Below are 16091 nucleotides of genomic sequence, written 5' to 3'. Positions count from 1 at the left end.
CCGGAAAAACCCTCTTTGTGAACAAGAAGCCGAAACAATGCCAACAAAAGTTATGGTTCAGCTCTGTGAAACGAGAGATTTACATGCAAATCCACATTCACGACAAGAAATGTCGCAAACTAGATTGAAGCAGTTATCAGGAAATGATAAATGAGACTAGGGCTGAACGATACATCGAATTTTCATCGTCATCGCGATATGAACTCACGCGATGAACACATCGCAACAGACAGCCTTGACGCGATGAATGAAGGGAAAACAGTAAGCGCATGTAATAAACGTTTGACCTATCACGTTTAGTCCTGAAGACATGTGCTGCGTCCGAAATCGCCTACTACCATACTATATAGTATGCAAAAAGCACTACTTTGCCTACTATATATTATGGAAGTAGGCGGTTTCGGACGCAGCGATGGTTTGCGCGTTCATGCTATGAGGCCAATCAGGGGAACCCCCAAGTCAGCTACGCTCAGATTGATTTGTGAGGTGTCAGTTGCGACGCTGTGCCTGTTAGCAAAAACTATGGCAGAGGAAGGAGAGAAGAGTGAGGAAAATGTGTTGTCAGACGAAGACCTTGTGGTGAAAATGAACAGCACTTCAGCTATATCATGGAATTATTTTGGATTTAGGAGAGATGACGCCGCAAACACAGGTACTGTGGAAGCGGTGATTCTCATATTGCGTTTATTGCGCGCTCAAGTTCATTATTTCAAATGTATGTGTGCTCTTGGAGCGCCGCGGTCGCGACACGCTCGTTTTTCCAGGTATTTCAAAAACATTTTAACTTTTCAGAATGACACAAGCGCAGCGTGCAGTTCATGTGACAATAACCTACGTGTCTAGTGTTTTCCACGTGTTTTAGGCGCGACATGTGAATGGCCCCTAAAACATGAAAAAAAACTATATATATTTATCGCAACTCACATCGTCATCGCAACATTAAACAATGTCATCGCACATCGCAACTTTTCCTCACATCGTTCAGCCCTAAATGAGACGCATAACAATGCTGGGCGAATGTAGTGAGGATGTGCGTGTCATGAACCCCATTCACACAGACCTCTGGTCCCAGAAAATAACCGTAAAATTGCCAGACAAGCGTCTGTGTGAACAAAAACTCGTTCTGTTAATCTTCTGGGATCGTTGCTGGAAAGAGGACCTAGTCAGATACCCGGATAACCGTCTGTGTGAACAAGAAGCCACAAGAATGCTGTAATGGGCGTGTCGTAGTGAGGACATGCGCGTCATCAAACCAAAAGCTTATGGTTCAGCTCCTTACAACGAGAGATAACATGCATATAAACATTCACCACGAGAAATGTTGCAAACTAGATTGAAGCAGTTACCAGGAAATGATAAATGAGACGCATAAACAATGACACACATGCCGTAGTGATGACGCGCGTGTCATGGCAACATGAAGTTGGTTCAACTCTTTAAAATGAGGGATTTACAACATTCACGACGAGAAATGTCAGCAAACTGGACTGAAGCAGATATCAGGTAAGGTAGGTCGTTACTTACTGCGTTGAAACGGAGATCATTCAGCAGCATAAAAGAATATCGCGTCACGTGCTTATTTGAGCTATAATACAGGAAAATACCCGCGTGTCATCCTAACAAGATATATCGTTCAGCTCCTCAAAATGCGGGTTTTAAATGCATATAAACAATCACGATGAGAAATGTCTGAAAACTGTATTAAAGCAGAGATCAGGGAGCTCGTCAAATATCCACTCAGAAGATGAGATCATTCACCAGCATAGAACTGTGCGTTCACGCTCTCCTTTATAGTCTTATCATAAACAAAAATGCACGCGAGTTGTTTCTGGAGAGAGAAATAATAAATACATTGCAAACTTCAGACGCTGCGTAGAAGAGAGGACGGGACTTTCAAAAGGTCACGTGTCTTTCCGGGACCATCAGATGCCGTGTAATCTTGGCAGTGTGAATGAACAAAAAATCGAACCATTCCGGAGAAATCCAGGATACATTTTACGTGTATTTTCCGGAATGTCTGTGTGAAAGGGGCTATGGCAACATGAAGTTGGTTCAACTCTTTAAAATGAGTGCATTTCCGTGTATCTTCTGGAATGTCTGTTTGAAAAGGGCTTAAGTGAGGTTGTAAGATTACCAGTAATTTACCACTAAGCGCTATGTTTGAACGAAAAATAAAAAATTACCGGTATTTTAGAACAGACAACATCAGACCGCGCTGATAGCTTTGGGCCAATCATAACGTTTTGATACAGATGACGCGTTTACCCCAGAACTGTTTACGGATGTTTCCACACACATGCTGCTTAAAAGTTGAACACACCTGAGGTTAACGTCAACATTTCTTCACCAAAGTTGTTTAAAACAGCTGGCCACCTATTTGCCGAATTGTCGATGTCCTTAGCACGTTCTCTGTGAAGCCTAATGTGCAAACAGTGCTGATGCAGGTTACGTTTGACATCGCCTAACGCTATGTTGTTTGGTCACGAGCAACTTCGCAACTGTCAACATTTGCAACAGGAGTGAAAACAACAAAATACGGACAGTTGATATGAAGTCATAACTCGCTTTTGTTTACAAATGCAACAATTAGCTCGCCATGCGCCACAGGTAACTTCCGCTTTCTCACAGTTTATTGGTATTTTGAAACTGATGTTTGTAAGATGTATTACTGGTAAAAAGACGGAACATCACTGCGTGTGTGAACAGCACATTTTTGTATTTCCTAGTAAAGTCATTCAGATAAATTCATGGTAATTTACCGGAATAACTGTGTTGGATGGGCACGGACATGATAGAAGTGTGCGATGCAAACGCAAGTTTTTTTTTAATGATTTCTGTCCAGTCTGCTCGTTTTATTGTGTTTAACCACGGCTGTCATTCTTTTTGCCTGCCAGTAGCAGCAGGTATGAGATCAACTTTAAATTTGGAGCCTGTACTAATACAACAACATGACATTTGTGTTCCTTTGGTTGATTTTGATTTGTATTGGATGCCTCCAGTTTTCACTTTGTTTTGCGTCCAGCTAGCTTCATGAGTTAATCGTGACGTAAAAGATGTAAAAGGGTCTATAAGTAGCAAACTTAAGCAGTCGTTTGCTAAAATAAAAAACATTGTGTTTCCATGATAATAATCACTATCATTTTTCTGATTGGTCTCTGTCTCTCTTGAATTATGGGTAGTTTTTTAGTTCACCAATGGAACTGCTTTTTAGATCCTAAGTCTGAGTCACTGAGGTTTTTCTTTCAACCAGGTGCATTATGGGATTCTTTTCATTCCGTTCGAAAAAATTAAAATTTGGTTTTGTAAAGAAAATCATAATTTATTTCAATCTTTTTACCATTTGATAGAAAGTGTGTACCATCATTTACCATCAGACCTCATGGTCAGATTTTGAAGTAAAAATTTGTTTCATTGTGGGCTTTTTTACCTCCGGAACCAAACTGTTGAGCTATAGTACATCGCTTTGAAAAGTTAAATAGCCAGAACTAACAATCAGATCATTTATCTAAACCAGCCAAATGTACCAGCACAATCCAAATTAAAAATCTTCATTTAAGGTTTTTCATATCTCTTAATTGAATCGGGTTTTATTCAGACATAATTTCTCCTGACATCAGCTGGTCAGGTTGTTGTTGTTGTTGTACAGGAGCAGCAGTATGAATCTGTATGTGGTCTGATGTTTGGTTTTTGGTGTTGCAGTGCATGACTCTGACCCATAAGATCATTCCAGCCTGCCCATACGCTTCTTTACAAATCGCTTACTGCATGACTCAAGTGTGTGTGTGTGTGTGTGTGTGTGTGTGTGTGTGTGTGTGTGTGTGTGAGGTCTGATGCTTGTGTGAATTGGTTCATGTCTGCTTTATCAGTGAGTGTGTTGAACTATTGTGTGTGTGATCATGCATGTGCGTGTGTGTGTTTGAAGGTGCATGGATGTGTGTGTGTGTTTCTGTGAGCGTGCGTGTGTGTGCTTGAGTGTGAGCATGCGTGCGTGTGTGTGTGTGCGTGTGTGCGTGAGTTTATGTGAGCATGCATGCATGTGTACGTGCGCATGTGAGGGTATGCGTGTGTGTGTACAGGAGCGTGCATTCATGTTTGTGAGCGTGCGTGCTTGTGTGTGAGCATGCATGATTGTGAGCGTGCGTATGTGTGTATTTACAAATGCGTGTGTTTGTGTGAACATGTGTGCTTGTGAGCGTGCGTGTGTGTTTTTACAGGTGCGTGTGTTTGTGTGTGCATGTGTGAGCGTGTGTGTGTGAGTGTGTGGGTTGAGGCTGTGCACCGCTCATCAGATTTACTGTTGCAGGACGCACCCCTTTCTGACTGCACGGACTCTATTGATGGCATTGACCTATCAGACAACTTAAGTCCTGCTAGGTCTGTTCGAAAGGTACATAACTGTTAACATCTAAATGTAAAACATCAGACCACACACGTTTTCATGACTGTAGGTTTATTTAGAGACAATAACAACATTTAAGACTTTAATGTGATGAGTCTGGCAGAATTGATATTATATCTGGCGAGGGAAAGCAATAATTTAATTTGTTCAGTGTGTAGTAAGACGTTCATCCAAAACTCCATTGCGAATATTTCTGTCATTATTATTATCTAAGACACTAATTTAATTGGATCAAAATGACTTGAATTCAATGTACAGTCCAAGCTGCTTTTTCCATTCAATGAAAGTGAAATAATCTGTTGTACTTCTTGTTCCTGAAAAGAAAGAGTTTGGATTGACTTGAGGTTTATATGGAAAGATGTGAAAAGACTTTAAACATCATCAGCCTTAAACACTTGAATTAACAGACTGTACGTCCTCACAACCCTAATATTCATTTACATTAAATTTAATATGTCATCTGCGCGTACTGAGGTCTTGTTTCAGCAAAAATTACAGCCAATAACTTATTTTATTATCATATTTTTAGATAAATGTAAGTTTTTTTATTTAGCAGTTTCAGTGTTGCATTGTCCTCTTGTGTCCTCCAGGGGGAGCTGGTGACCGCATCTAAAGCCATTATTGAGAAGGAGTACCAGCCACGAGTGATTGTGACTAAAACTGGACCAAATCCCTTCAACAAACTCACAAACCAAGAGATGGAGGAATATTACAGAGAAGTGGAGCTCAAGCAGAAAGGACAGGAAGGTAAGAAGAGGAAACATCTCAATAGAGATCTGATAGAGTGCCCAAAGTGTCATCTACCAAAAAAGACAAAATGTTCATAGGGTTACTTCAAAAACATTTACACTATATGTGCAGTTGATATTCATTCAAATGTATGATATAAGAAACCAATCAATCAAGTTTATTTACTGTTTGAGGGACAATATCAAGTGTTGTTGCTGTGTCTGGTGGTTTCTGAGAGGTCCTGTAGCTCAACAGCACCCACGCAGGTCTAGAGAGAAACTGTTGTGTTGCATTTAGCACAGGTCGAGGAGTCCGTCGACACCCGACTTTCAGGTCCTGAGGAAGTCCAGACCCCCTCCGGGCCTTCAGACATCACCTCCACACAGGAGAACGATGAGCCCCGGGTCACTGAGACTCCACCACCCTCTATAATCTCTAGTCGAGATGCTGAATCTGAGCCTGTATCGGGTCGAGAGAGCCCATCACGTCCTTCAGATTCCCCTCATAAGGATTTTCACTGTGCGGTACTGAAAGCTCTGGGCTGTGACACAGAACTGACCTCACTTTCTCAACCCGAACATAACGGCCCGGCCGCAGGTACCGCCTGCAATCTACTGGACAGAAGAACTTCATTGTGGGCTTGATTCTGACTTTGCGGGTCTCTCTTTTTATCTTCGGTCACCCCCTGCTTCTCTCTCTCCCCATCTGACCCTGCTTTCAAATCCGTGTGTGTATTCCCCTCAGGGTTTCTGTCCCGTCCGGATCTTTCTGTGAATAAAGAGCACATAACCTTTATCTGACAAACTGAAATCATTGGGTCTCCTGAGGGTTTCTCACTGTCCTCTAAACTGAGATTTTTGGGTTTATTGTGTGATCCTTGTGCTAATAAACTTGTGTGGTTTTTCTCTGAATCTGATTTGGCTTCTTTTGGGTTTTTTGTGCTATGTTTGTTGTCTTTAATCTGTGCTTCCTCATAACTTTGTAATGCAGATGGATGTTACTCTGTTATTATATGATCTTTAAAGTCTTGCCATTGAAAAGTTCATATGAATCAGAATGATGTTTTAGTCCTTTAGATGTGTGAGTTATGCTTTCATTAACCAATAAGAGAGGATTTGCTTGTTGGCTTTCATTTATTTCTATGAAGACTTCATGTTGTTAATATTTCTTCTTTTCTTCTGTAGGTCAGACACAAGAAACTGAAGAAGTTCCCAGCGGTACCTGTACTCCACCCAGCTCACCTGTGTGTCTAGATGAAGGTAAGATCATCAGGACATCATCAACTGATTCTAGATCATCTCTGTCTCTAGATGTTTGTTAAGTTATGTTTGTAATAACAGACCAAAGGGGATCAACATTGATATTTATGTTTCAGATATAATAAATAATCATTAACCCCTTCATCACCCCTCTTGGTCTTTATTACCCTGGATTACATCAAAAACCACACAACATAGATCCTATGGTCAAGTTTTAGTTTACGTTACACAGTGTTGTAGATGAGGAGGCCAATATAGATATCATGACTGATATGAGAGATATCTCTGTATTTTTAACCTAGCAGCTGTTGTAAGGTTTGTACGGAGCCCCTAGAGGACATGTTGGTGAACAATATTTGGGATAAAAGAGACATTTTTTAATTCGTTTCCCAAGAAACTTTGCGTTCTGTTGCAAAACTTTAGCGTTTCCCCCAGAAACTTTGCATTTTTTGCAAAACTTTTTCGTTCCCCCAGAAACTTTGCATTCTTTTGCGAAACTTTTGCGTTCCTCTAGAAACTTTGCATTCTTTTGCAAAACTTTTGCTTTCCTCCAAGAAACTTTGCATTCTTTTGCAAAACTTTTTCGTTCCCTGAGAAACTTTGCGTTCTTTTACAAAACTTTTTTGCGTTCCCCCGAGAAACTTTGCATTCTTTTGCAAAACTTTTGCTTTCCTCCGAGAAACTTTGCATTCTTTTGCAAAACTTTTGTGCTCCCCAAGAAAACTTTGCGTTCTGTTGCAAAACTTTTGCGTTTCCCCCGAGAAACTTTGCATTCTTTTGCAAAACTTTTTCGTTCCCCCGAGAAACTTTGCGTTCTTTTACAAAACCTTTTTGCGTTCCCCCGAGAAACTTTGCATTCTTTTGCAAAACTTGTGCTTTCCTCAAGAAACTTTGCGTTCTTTTGCAAACCTTTTGCGTTCCCCCGAGAAACTTTGCGTTCTTTTACAAAACTTTTGCGTTTATCAAGAAACTTTGCTGTTTTTTGCAACACTTTTGCTTTCCTCCGAGAAACTTTGCGTTCTTTTACAAAACTTTTGCGTTTATCAAGAAACTTTGCTGTTTTTTGCAACACTTTTGCTTTCCTCCGAGAAACTTTGCGTTCTTTTGCAAACCTTTTGCGTTCCCCCGAGAAACTTTGCGTTCTTTTACAAAACTTTTGCGTTTATCAAGAAACTTTGCGTTTTTTTGCAACACTTTTGCTTTCCTCCGAGAAACTTTGTGTTCTTTTAAAAAACGTTTGCGTTCCCCGAGAAACTTTGCATTCTTTAGCAAAACTTTAGCGTTCCTCAAGAAACTTTGCGTTCTTTAGCAAAACTTTTGCGGTCCCCCGAGAAACTTTGCGTTCTTTTACAAAACTTTTGCATTCCTCAAGAAACTTTGCTGTTTTTTGCCAAACTTTTGCTTTCCTCCGAGAAACTTTTTGCATTCTCTCACAAAACTTTTGCGTTCCCCGAGAAGCTTTTTGTGTTCTTTCGCAAAACCTTTGTGTTCCCCCGAGAAGCTTTTTGCGTTCTCTCACAAAACTTTTGCGTTCCCCGAGAAACTTTGCATTCTTTAGCAAAACTTTTGTGTTCCTCAAGAAACTTTGCGTTCTTTTGCAAAACTTTTGCGTTCCCCCAAGAAACTTTTTGCATTCTCTCACAAAACTTTTGCGTTCCCCGAGAAGCTTTTTGTGTTCTTTCGCAAACCTTTGTGTTCCCCCGAGAAGCTTTTTGCGTTCTCTCACAAAACTTTTGCGCTCCCCCGAGAAGCTTTTTGCGTTCTCTTGCAAAACTTTTGCATTCGCTCGCAGAAAAAGCCTGTTGTTTGTGCGAGAAACCGAAGCGCTTCACAGTGTCACCTGAGGCAGTTTTTTAGGCAATGGCATCATTGATGCCCGCTGTTTGTAGATATATAACTACCGTGGCGTGTAAGACTAGTCTTGCATATTAAGTTCACTCCTATACCTATACCCACTTCTAAATTGAAATATTAAATATTAATATTAGTTTCATAATGATCTTTATGCGGAGAAGTCAAGCAGCAGAAATTAAATGACAATACTAGGCCATTTTGGAATGCACTAAATATGCAAGACTAGTCTTATATGCCACAGTAGTTATATATCTACAAACAGCGGGCATTAATGATGCCATTGCTTAATAAACTGCCTGCAGGTGACAATGTGAAGCGCTTCGGTTTCTCGCAAAAACAACAAGGTCTTTGTGCAAGTGAACGAAAAAAGCTTCTCGGGGGAACGCAAAAGCTGTTAAAAAAAAGTCCTCTCTTCCCAAATATTGTCCACCACCATGTCCTCTGGGGGGCTACGTAGGTTTGTACATGAAATGCTTTAAAATACAGTGTATATGTGAAAGATTTTTACATCTCTGGTTATGTACAGAAGACAGAAGTGCACAATATGGATGAGCGGTCATATTGTGAGCGCTGTAAATACAGATGTAATCCTGTCGTCTTCTGTAAAGCGTCCGTCTTTAATGTTTTCATTCCTCTTCATGTACATTTCTCTGGGGTTTTAAGAATGGCTCGGCGGTCATTCTTTACTTCTGGTTCTCTGTATCTTTACTGTGTCTGTTCATTTCTTTTTAATTTAACCTGGTGCTTGTGATTTGATCTGCATACACATCTCTCTCTACTTGTGCTTTTTCTTCGTGGCTGCGTCACAATAAGGAGATGGAAATACAAAAGAGTACCTGTTACCATAGTAAGTAAACCTCACCCCACCCCACGCTTGACTTTGATTTCCTGCTTCACTTTAACTCACTGCTGTAACTCATCTCGCTTCACTCGCCCGGATGATCTACACTGATCTCCAGTCAGTCTGATCCACTCTTAAAGGAAGAAGAATCATTGATTAAATAATTGATCAGACTATCTGGAGTGTGGTGAGGTGATCCTGACAACAAATAACTCTAAAAACTAAAAACTCTTTGTACGTCTGTGTTGTTTAAATATTGAGTTTTAATTCAGTCCAGCATTGTTTCAGTCAAACAGGTAATGTATGAATGTTATGTTTTAGATCTTGGTTGTCTTTCAATGATGTCCGCTTTTATTTTTGTGTGTACAAACCCTTTGATGTATCATGATGAATAAACAAGTGTCTGTATTGGTGTAGTTTTAGTTTTACAGAAACTTTCTCAGGGAAGGGGACTCAGATGTTGGGAGCTGAATTTTTCCCCCCGGATGCTCGAGCGGCTCCACAAACTCACTGTTGTCTTTTCCCTTCACTTTCTCTCCGTCCTCTACAGAACCGACACAACAGAACCAGTCGAGCAAAGACGAGAGCGACGCCGCCACTTTAAAACAGACCCTCCCTGATCTCACCCCTGATGAATCCACTGAAGTCACCACCCTACCTGCAGAAGACCCCGCCCCTGAACAGACAGACCCCGCCCCTCAACATGAAGGGGAGGAGCCTGCCGGTGACGATGCTGCGGGTGACCCAGGCAGTGACGAATCTCCCAACAAATCCCCTTCAAAGAAGAAAAAAAAGTTTCGCACCCCATCTTTCCTGAAGAAAAACAAAAAGAAGTCAGAAACCTAGAGAGGAAGCTTGCTCAGTGTTTGGCAATACCTGTCTTTAAATCCTTTAGTTTTATTTCTTCACTTTTATTGTGTCAATCTCTTTTTATCATTAAAAGCATAGATATCTTTTTATTCTGTTAACCGTTCTTAATAAATGCCGGCCGACTGCTAAAGTCACTTTGTAAAGAGCGTGACATGAAAGGCATGTAAATGATCTCACGCTATAACAACATCATCAGTTTTAATGTTTTTATAAAGAATAATGTGAGGCGTATGAAAAACCACTATAATGTATGAGAATGTTATTACGAAAAAGAAATTTATGAAGAAGTTCAGGACCCTTCTGGTGTTAAAATAAGTTGAGAATTCAGCCGCATGCTTCTGATCGATGTCTATTTAGTTTTTAATAAACAGATACACAGAGTGACCCATAATAAAATCATGAAATACAACAGATCTCACCTGAACAGATGCAGAAGAGTCCAAAAGATCTGAAGATGATAGAAATAAACAAATAAATAGCCAAAAATATTTCTCTTCAGTCAGGTTTTTTATTCGTTTCGATTGAATTTGTTGTGATAATAATATCTGCATCTTTCTACAGTATGTTGACACACGATGACTCCTGTTTGCAATATATCTACACCACACAACTTTCATCCTGCAGTGATGTGAATGAAATGTTGACATTTTATTTGATTGTATATTTTTAGCTGTAGGTTTACGTTCAGTAGCTTGACAACACTGTCATAACATTAATCTTTATCTGTATCACTGACACTATTAAACATCCTGCCTTGAATCAAAGACAAACAACCCGACTCCTTGATTCATGTTTCATACAGACACTGATGACATCACAGTTGATTGACAGTTTTGTGATGTTTATAGACACTCACACACAATCCTAGTGTTTGTCTGGAGCATCACAAATGACCATGAGTGAATCTCACTAAGATATATCCAGGTTATGTTTCAGACTTTGGTGTAAAATATGAGCCGGTCACTTTATGAGATTCACAAATCTCAAACAAATGATTGATTTAAGTTTAGAAGAAATACAAACATAGGAAAAATATGAAGAATATTAATGATGAAAGTTTATTTTTGAGTTTAAAGCATGGATGAGTTTGATTTGGATGAGAATAAATCAGAAATGTCTGATGTTCACTAACAAACACAACACAAGAGTTTACTGAAGGACTTCATGACCTTTAACTTTTGTTGTTTGTCCTCTGAACTTTCTCTTGATTTTCTTCTCAACTCTTTCATTCAGTAATTATTTAGTTTGATGATTTTATTTAAAGCCCCGTCTGTCAGTTTCTAACATGCAGATGATGTTTAATCTCTGAATGATTTCCTCTTGTATGTAATACAACTTTAAATCACATTTCTGTGTTTTCATGCTACTTTATATTTTGCAGCCATGAATAAAATTTAATCTTAAAAAGCATCAATGACTCGATGAATAATTGTTTTATAAAATTGTCTAGCAAGGGTACAGATAGTAATCTAGTTTATTATTTATTATTATTGATCATATATTTAATAAATGCATGAAGTCAAACCATAGCTGCTTCAGTCTTACGCAATAAATCTCAGTTGTTTGTGTTCAGATTGTGAATAAACTCCTCCCACTTTCACAGAGATCCAGGAAACTGAGACTGTCAAACATAAACCTTTACTCGGTTAACTAAGAAAACTGAATGATTTAGTGAAGATGATGATGATTTATATTTCTGATGAAGAGTTTTGTGAGTCCCTGCTGTGGATGTGAAGATAGTTTTATTTTAAACAGAACGCTGAGAGTTTAAACTGGATTATTATTTTACTAAACTGAAAGTGAAACTTTGAAGAAGGATTTTAATGTGAAGCTTAGAAAATGGCATCTAAATGTTTTTCTGAGGAGGATTTGTCTTGTCCTGTGTGCTGTGATATTTTTATTAATCCTGTTGTGTTGTCTTGTAGTCACAGTATCTGTAAAGACTGTATTCAGAGATTCTGGGAAAGTAAAGGATCTAAAGATTGTCCAGTTTGCAGAAGAAGATCTTCAAGGGATGAACCTCCAATAAATTTAGCTTTGAAGAACTTGTGTGAGACTTTCTTAAAGGAGAGAAGTCAGAGATCTTCATCAGTTTGTCATCTTCACGATGAGAAACTCAAACTCTTCTGTCATGATGATCAACAGCCGGTGTGTTTGGTGTGTCGAGACTCCAGAACTCACAACAACCACAAATTCTGTCCTGTCGATGAAGCTGTCATTGATAATAAGGTCTGATCAATAATATTCAAAACATTTCATCACATTAATAACATCAAGAACTGATAGACATCTTCACAATGACAAATAAATAACAATAATGTTGATTTCTTTCAGGAGAAACTCAAAACTGAATTAAAATCCTTACAGGAGAAACTGAGAATATTTGAGAAGAATAAACAGAATTTGGATAAAACTGCAGAACATATAAAGGTTTGAATGAAACATAATGTGAATCAAGGTTGTACAACACAAGTATTTTGTAAATGTATTTATTGATCCAGATCTGATTCAGTCAATATGTGTGAAATGTGTTTTGTATCAGATTCAGGCTGAACGCACAGAGAAGCAGATTCATGAAGAGTTTGAGAAACTTCACCAACTTCTACATGATGAAGAATCAGTCAGAATAACAGCACTGAGAGAGGAAGAGGAGCAGAAGAGTCAGATGATGAAGGAGAAGATTGAGAAGATGAGCAGTGAGATTTCATCTCTTTCACACACAATCAGAGTCATAGAGAAGCAGATGACAGCTGAAGATGTTTCATTCCTACAGGTGAGAAGAAAGAACTTCAATCTTCATTCTACAAATCTATGATTTTCATTTTCAAACATTCAAGTGAAATGTAATGAATAATCTGCATGTGTGTGTTTTTAACAGGACTTTAAGAGCACAATGGAGAGGTTTGTATTGTGTTTGCTGTTTCTCTCAGTGATTGTGAATCTAAACTCACAGCAGAATCTCAGACTCCTGAATGTTCTTCCAGAGTTCAGTGTAGAACGTCAGATCCAGAGGACATCTCAGGAATGATGATCAATGTAGCAAAACATCTCAGCAACCTGAAGTTTAATGTCATACACAAGATGAAGGAGAAAGTTGAATACAGTGAGTATAAAATACAACACTGACTTCAGATTTACTCTCAACATCAACATTTATCTGAAGAGTCTCTCTCTCTCTCTCTCTCTCTCTCTCTCTCTCTCTCTCTCTCTCTCTCTCTCTCTCTCTCTCTCTCTCTCTCTCTCTCTCTGTTAGTTCCAGTGACTTTGGACCCAAACACTGCTCACCGTAAACTCTTTCTGTCTGATGATCTGACCAGTGTGAGATTCAGTGAAGATGCAGCGCTGCTTCCTGATAATTCAGAGAGATTTGATCTGTATGGATGTGTTTTGGGTTCAGAGAGCTTTAACTCAGGGATTCACTGCTGGGATGTTCAGGTTGGAGACAACACAGACTGGTGTGTTGGTGTGATGACAGAATCTGCAGAGAGAAAGAATAAAATATTCTCCAGGAGTGGAGTCTGGTATGTGAGGTATATGTCTGGTGAATACTTTGCATTCATTACACCAGAAACATTTCTTCATCTTCCACTGAAAGTGAAACTGGAGAGAATCAGAGTTGAGTTGGATTATGAGAGAGGAAAACTGTCATTCTCTGATCCTCTCACTAACACACACATACACACTTTCACACACACATTTACTGAAAGAGTTTATCCATGGTTCTATGTTGGCTTTGATATTTCTCCTCTGGTGATCTTACCGGTAAAATCCTCTGAAAACTCTGAATCAGGAATTTAATTGATTTTGTTTATAAATCAGTTTGAGTTATCTTAAAGGTTTTTTGTTGTTGTTTCTTTTAAGATGAAGTGCATGAAGTTGTTGTTTTTGTTGAGTGTATTGATTGTGTTGAGTTGTAATTGATTGAGGATGAATTTGAGTCTTCACACAACACAACTGATCATCAGACCTCTGACTTTCACCATAGAGAACTGAATAACAAACCTCATAGAAGCACTGAGAGAAAAACTGATGGAGAAAAGAAAGAAATCAAATGTATTTCTCTTCTAGCAGTATGAGCAGTGCAGATGAGTTTGTTGTTGTTTTGTTAAAAGAAGACGCCGCTGATATTGAATGCAGTCGTGTTTAAAGAAACACATGGAGTTACACAGACTGATATAAAAACACTGTATTATCATTATACAAATAAACATGATGTGAGATATCCCAATGTTTTCATGTCTGTGTCATATTTGAAGTAGAAAATCATCTGACTGTTATATCTGCAGTGTTTCTGTCATCAGATGAACAAATGACAAACAGATATTAATATTCAAGCACAGATATTTACTTCAGAAGAGCTCTGTAGATGTTATTATGTTTATAAAGTCATCACATGAACACATTTGCTCTCGTCTGATATTTCACTGCTGACTTTAATGTTCTTGTTTTTCTTTTCTTCACCTCATTTCCTCTATCATTTCTTCTTGTTGATCAACCCTTACTTTGTTTTTTTTGCATTCCTACTTTTTAATACTTAAATTTCTCATTTGCATTTTTCCTATATTCTGTTGCCTGCCTGACTGTTTCCACTTGGAAAAATGTAACCTCATAAAATTTCAATAACAGAAGTGCATTTATCAAACCTGTCCAGCCTCCCATTTTTCAGGGGATTTTCCAATATTTGACATTCTGTCCCACCATCATCCCGTTTAAATAATTTCCAGTATTTCTTCAGTATTTTTAATCTTTCTATAAAAATGTATTCTGGTTGTACATGATGTTTGCTACATTCTCCTCTATTAAAGCAGATGGCAGTATATGCATGTAACTCAAACTGTACCTGCCAATAAAAGAAGGAGAAGGAGAAGAAGAAGAAGAAGAAGAAGAAGAAGAAGAAGAGCGTCCCGAGAAAAGGTGGAGGATGTGAGCCATGTGTATAACAAGTCCTTTGCAAGAAAACCATACAAAAAATAAATAATATACAGTATACCCATCCACTCTATTGCGTAGTGTAGTAGTGAAAAATGGGGGTGGCAGGGGTTTCCCTTATTTCTTTTAAATCCCAATGTTGACAGTTATGTCATTATAGGCTATATTTCTCATAGTCATTCATTATATTCATTAGTTATTTCGTTTTTGCTTACATACACCTTGACATTATACGCTGCTAGATTATTAAGCATTGATATTAGTTAGTAAATAATTTTATCTGATGATAGACGAAGTACAATGACTGACTGTGTGTTGTTAACAGCGCCACCTGCAGGCAGGAACAGATACTGCACTGTTTAACAACAACACACAACAACGAGCTTTAGCTGATTAACAGAATAAATCATGCGTAAAATAACCGCTGATCTACCACAAACAGACGGAATCTGTGTACTAGCCCTACTGAAAATTACAGCAAAGATCGGCATAAGCTGGTTTAAGTAGTAATGGGAGAAACGAAGCTTTTCAAAGCTTCGAATCAATTGAACCAATTGCTTTGCAAATTGATTCAGTTTTTCTAAGCGTTCGAAACACCATATACGCTGGCGACACCTGCTGGTCAAAATTGTGTAAAAGCAGCAAGATCTGTCCAAACATTATACTTTTTACAAATTAATAGCAAGATTGTTCTAAAAATATGTTTTTAAGAAAAAAATATTATTTAATTAAGAAATCATTATTAGTGTATATTAGTAATATATTAGTGTATTTTGTGTTTTTAGTTTTATTTATGGGAAACAAATCATTAAAGAACTCCCTTTTTAAAGGGACCATTTAACATGTCCGCCCAAAAAAAAAATCAATTCATAATCCACACTCCAAACAGACGGGGGCAGTATACCTCCAGAAAAGTGAGTTGCTCTATTTTAATTTAGCAGCTGCAAATTTAGCAGCATATATCATGTTTGATTTACATTAGCAACTAAGTTATCATTAGTCACAAAAAATTGCAATGTTACGTTTCGTGCGTCCATTTGGTGTTCATTATAGACCCTTTGCACGTGACGTCACGGTCTTACTCGCGCGAATTATGGACGCCATGACGGACGGCGGAAGTGCTATATTGTAGACGGACGGCAAGCCGAACAAGTACGTGTTTGTGTTCGTTAGGGTCATAAAATGGTTATTTCGTGTTGCTATGATGCAC

The 16091-nt window shown here is 38.5% G+C and overlaps 2 protein-coding genes across 19 annotated transcripts in view; both read left to right on the top strand.

Moving 5' to 3' along the window:
- The window catches only part of add1 (adducin 1 (alpha)), a 74067-nt gene that overhangs the window by 29542 nt on the left and 28434 nt on the right, over nucleotides 1–16091 (top strand). For 4 of the 18 annotated variants that reach the window (XM_065243652.2, XM_065243658.1, XM_065243661.2 and 1 more), the window contains exons 14-17: nucleotides 4304–4387; nucleotides 4990–5146; nucleotides 5426–5725; nucleotides 6313–6387. In XM_065243652.2, the coding sequence (XP_065099724.1) occupies nucleotides 4304–4387; nucleotides 4990–5146; nucleotides 5426–5725; nucleotides 6313–6387 (616 nt within the window). Of the gene's footprint in view, nucleotides 1–4303; nucleotides 4388–4989; nucleotides 5147–5425; nucleotides 5726–6312; nucleotides 6388–9054; nucleotides 9090–9632; nucleotides 10063–16091 lie in introns of those variants that run through there. The other 14 variants (XM_065243666.2, XM_065243672.1, XM_065243673.2 and 11 more) reach the window with 9 other exon arrangements.
- LOC135721432 (E3 ubiquitin-protein ligase TRIM39-like) lies at nucleotides 11553–14341 on the top strand. The gene is made up of 6 exons (XM_065243678.2): nucleotides 11553–12181; nucleotides 12287–12382; nucleotides 12495–12725; nucleotides 12831–12853; nucleotides 12937–13055; nucleotides 13206–14341. The coding sequence occupies exons 1-6, from the start codon at nucleotides 11792–11794 to the stop codon at nucleotides 13748–13750; spliced, it is 1404 nt and encodes a 467-aa protein (XP_065099750.1). The 5' UTR covers nucleotides 11553–11791; the 3' UTR covers nucleotides 13751–14341.

Source organism: Paramisgurnus dabryanus, chromosome 18 (assembly GCF_030506205.2).
Source record: "Paramisgurnus dabryanus chromosome 18, PD_genome_1.1, whole genome shotgun sequence".
In the NCBI taxonomy this organism is placed as follows: Eukaryota; Metazoa; Chordata; class Actinopteri; order Cypriniformes; family Cobitidae; genus Paramisgurnus; species Paramisgurnus dabryanus.
This window is presented reverse-complemented; position numbering and strand designations above follow the sequence as displayed.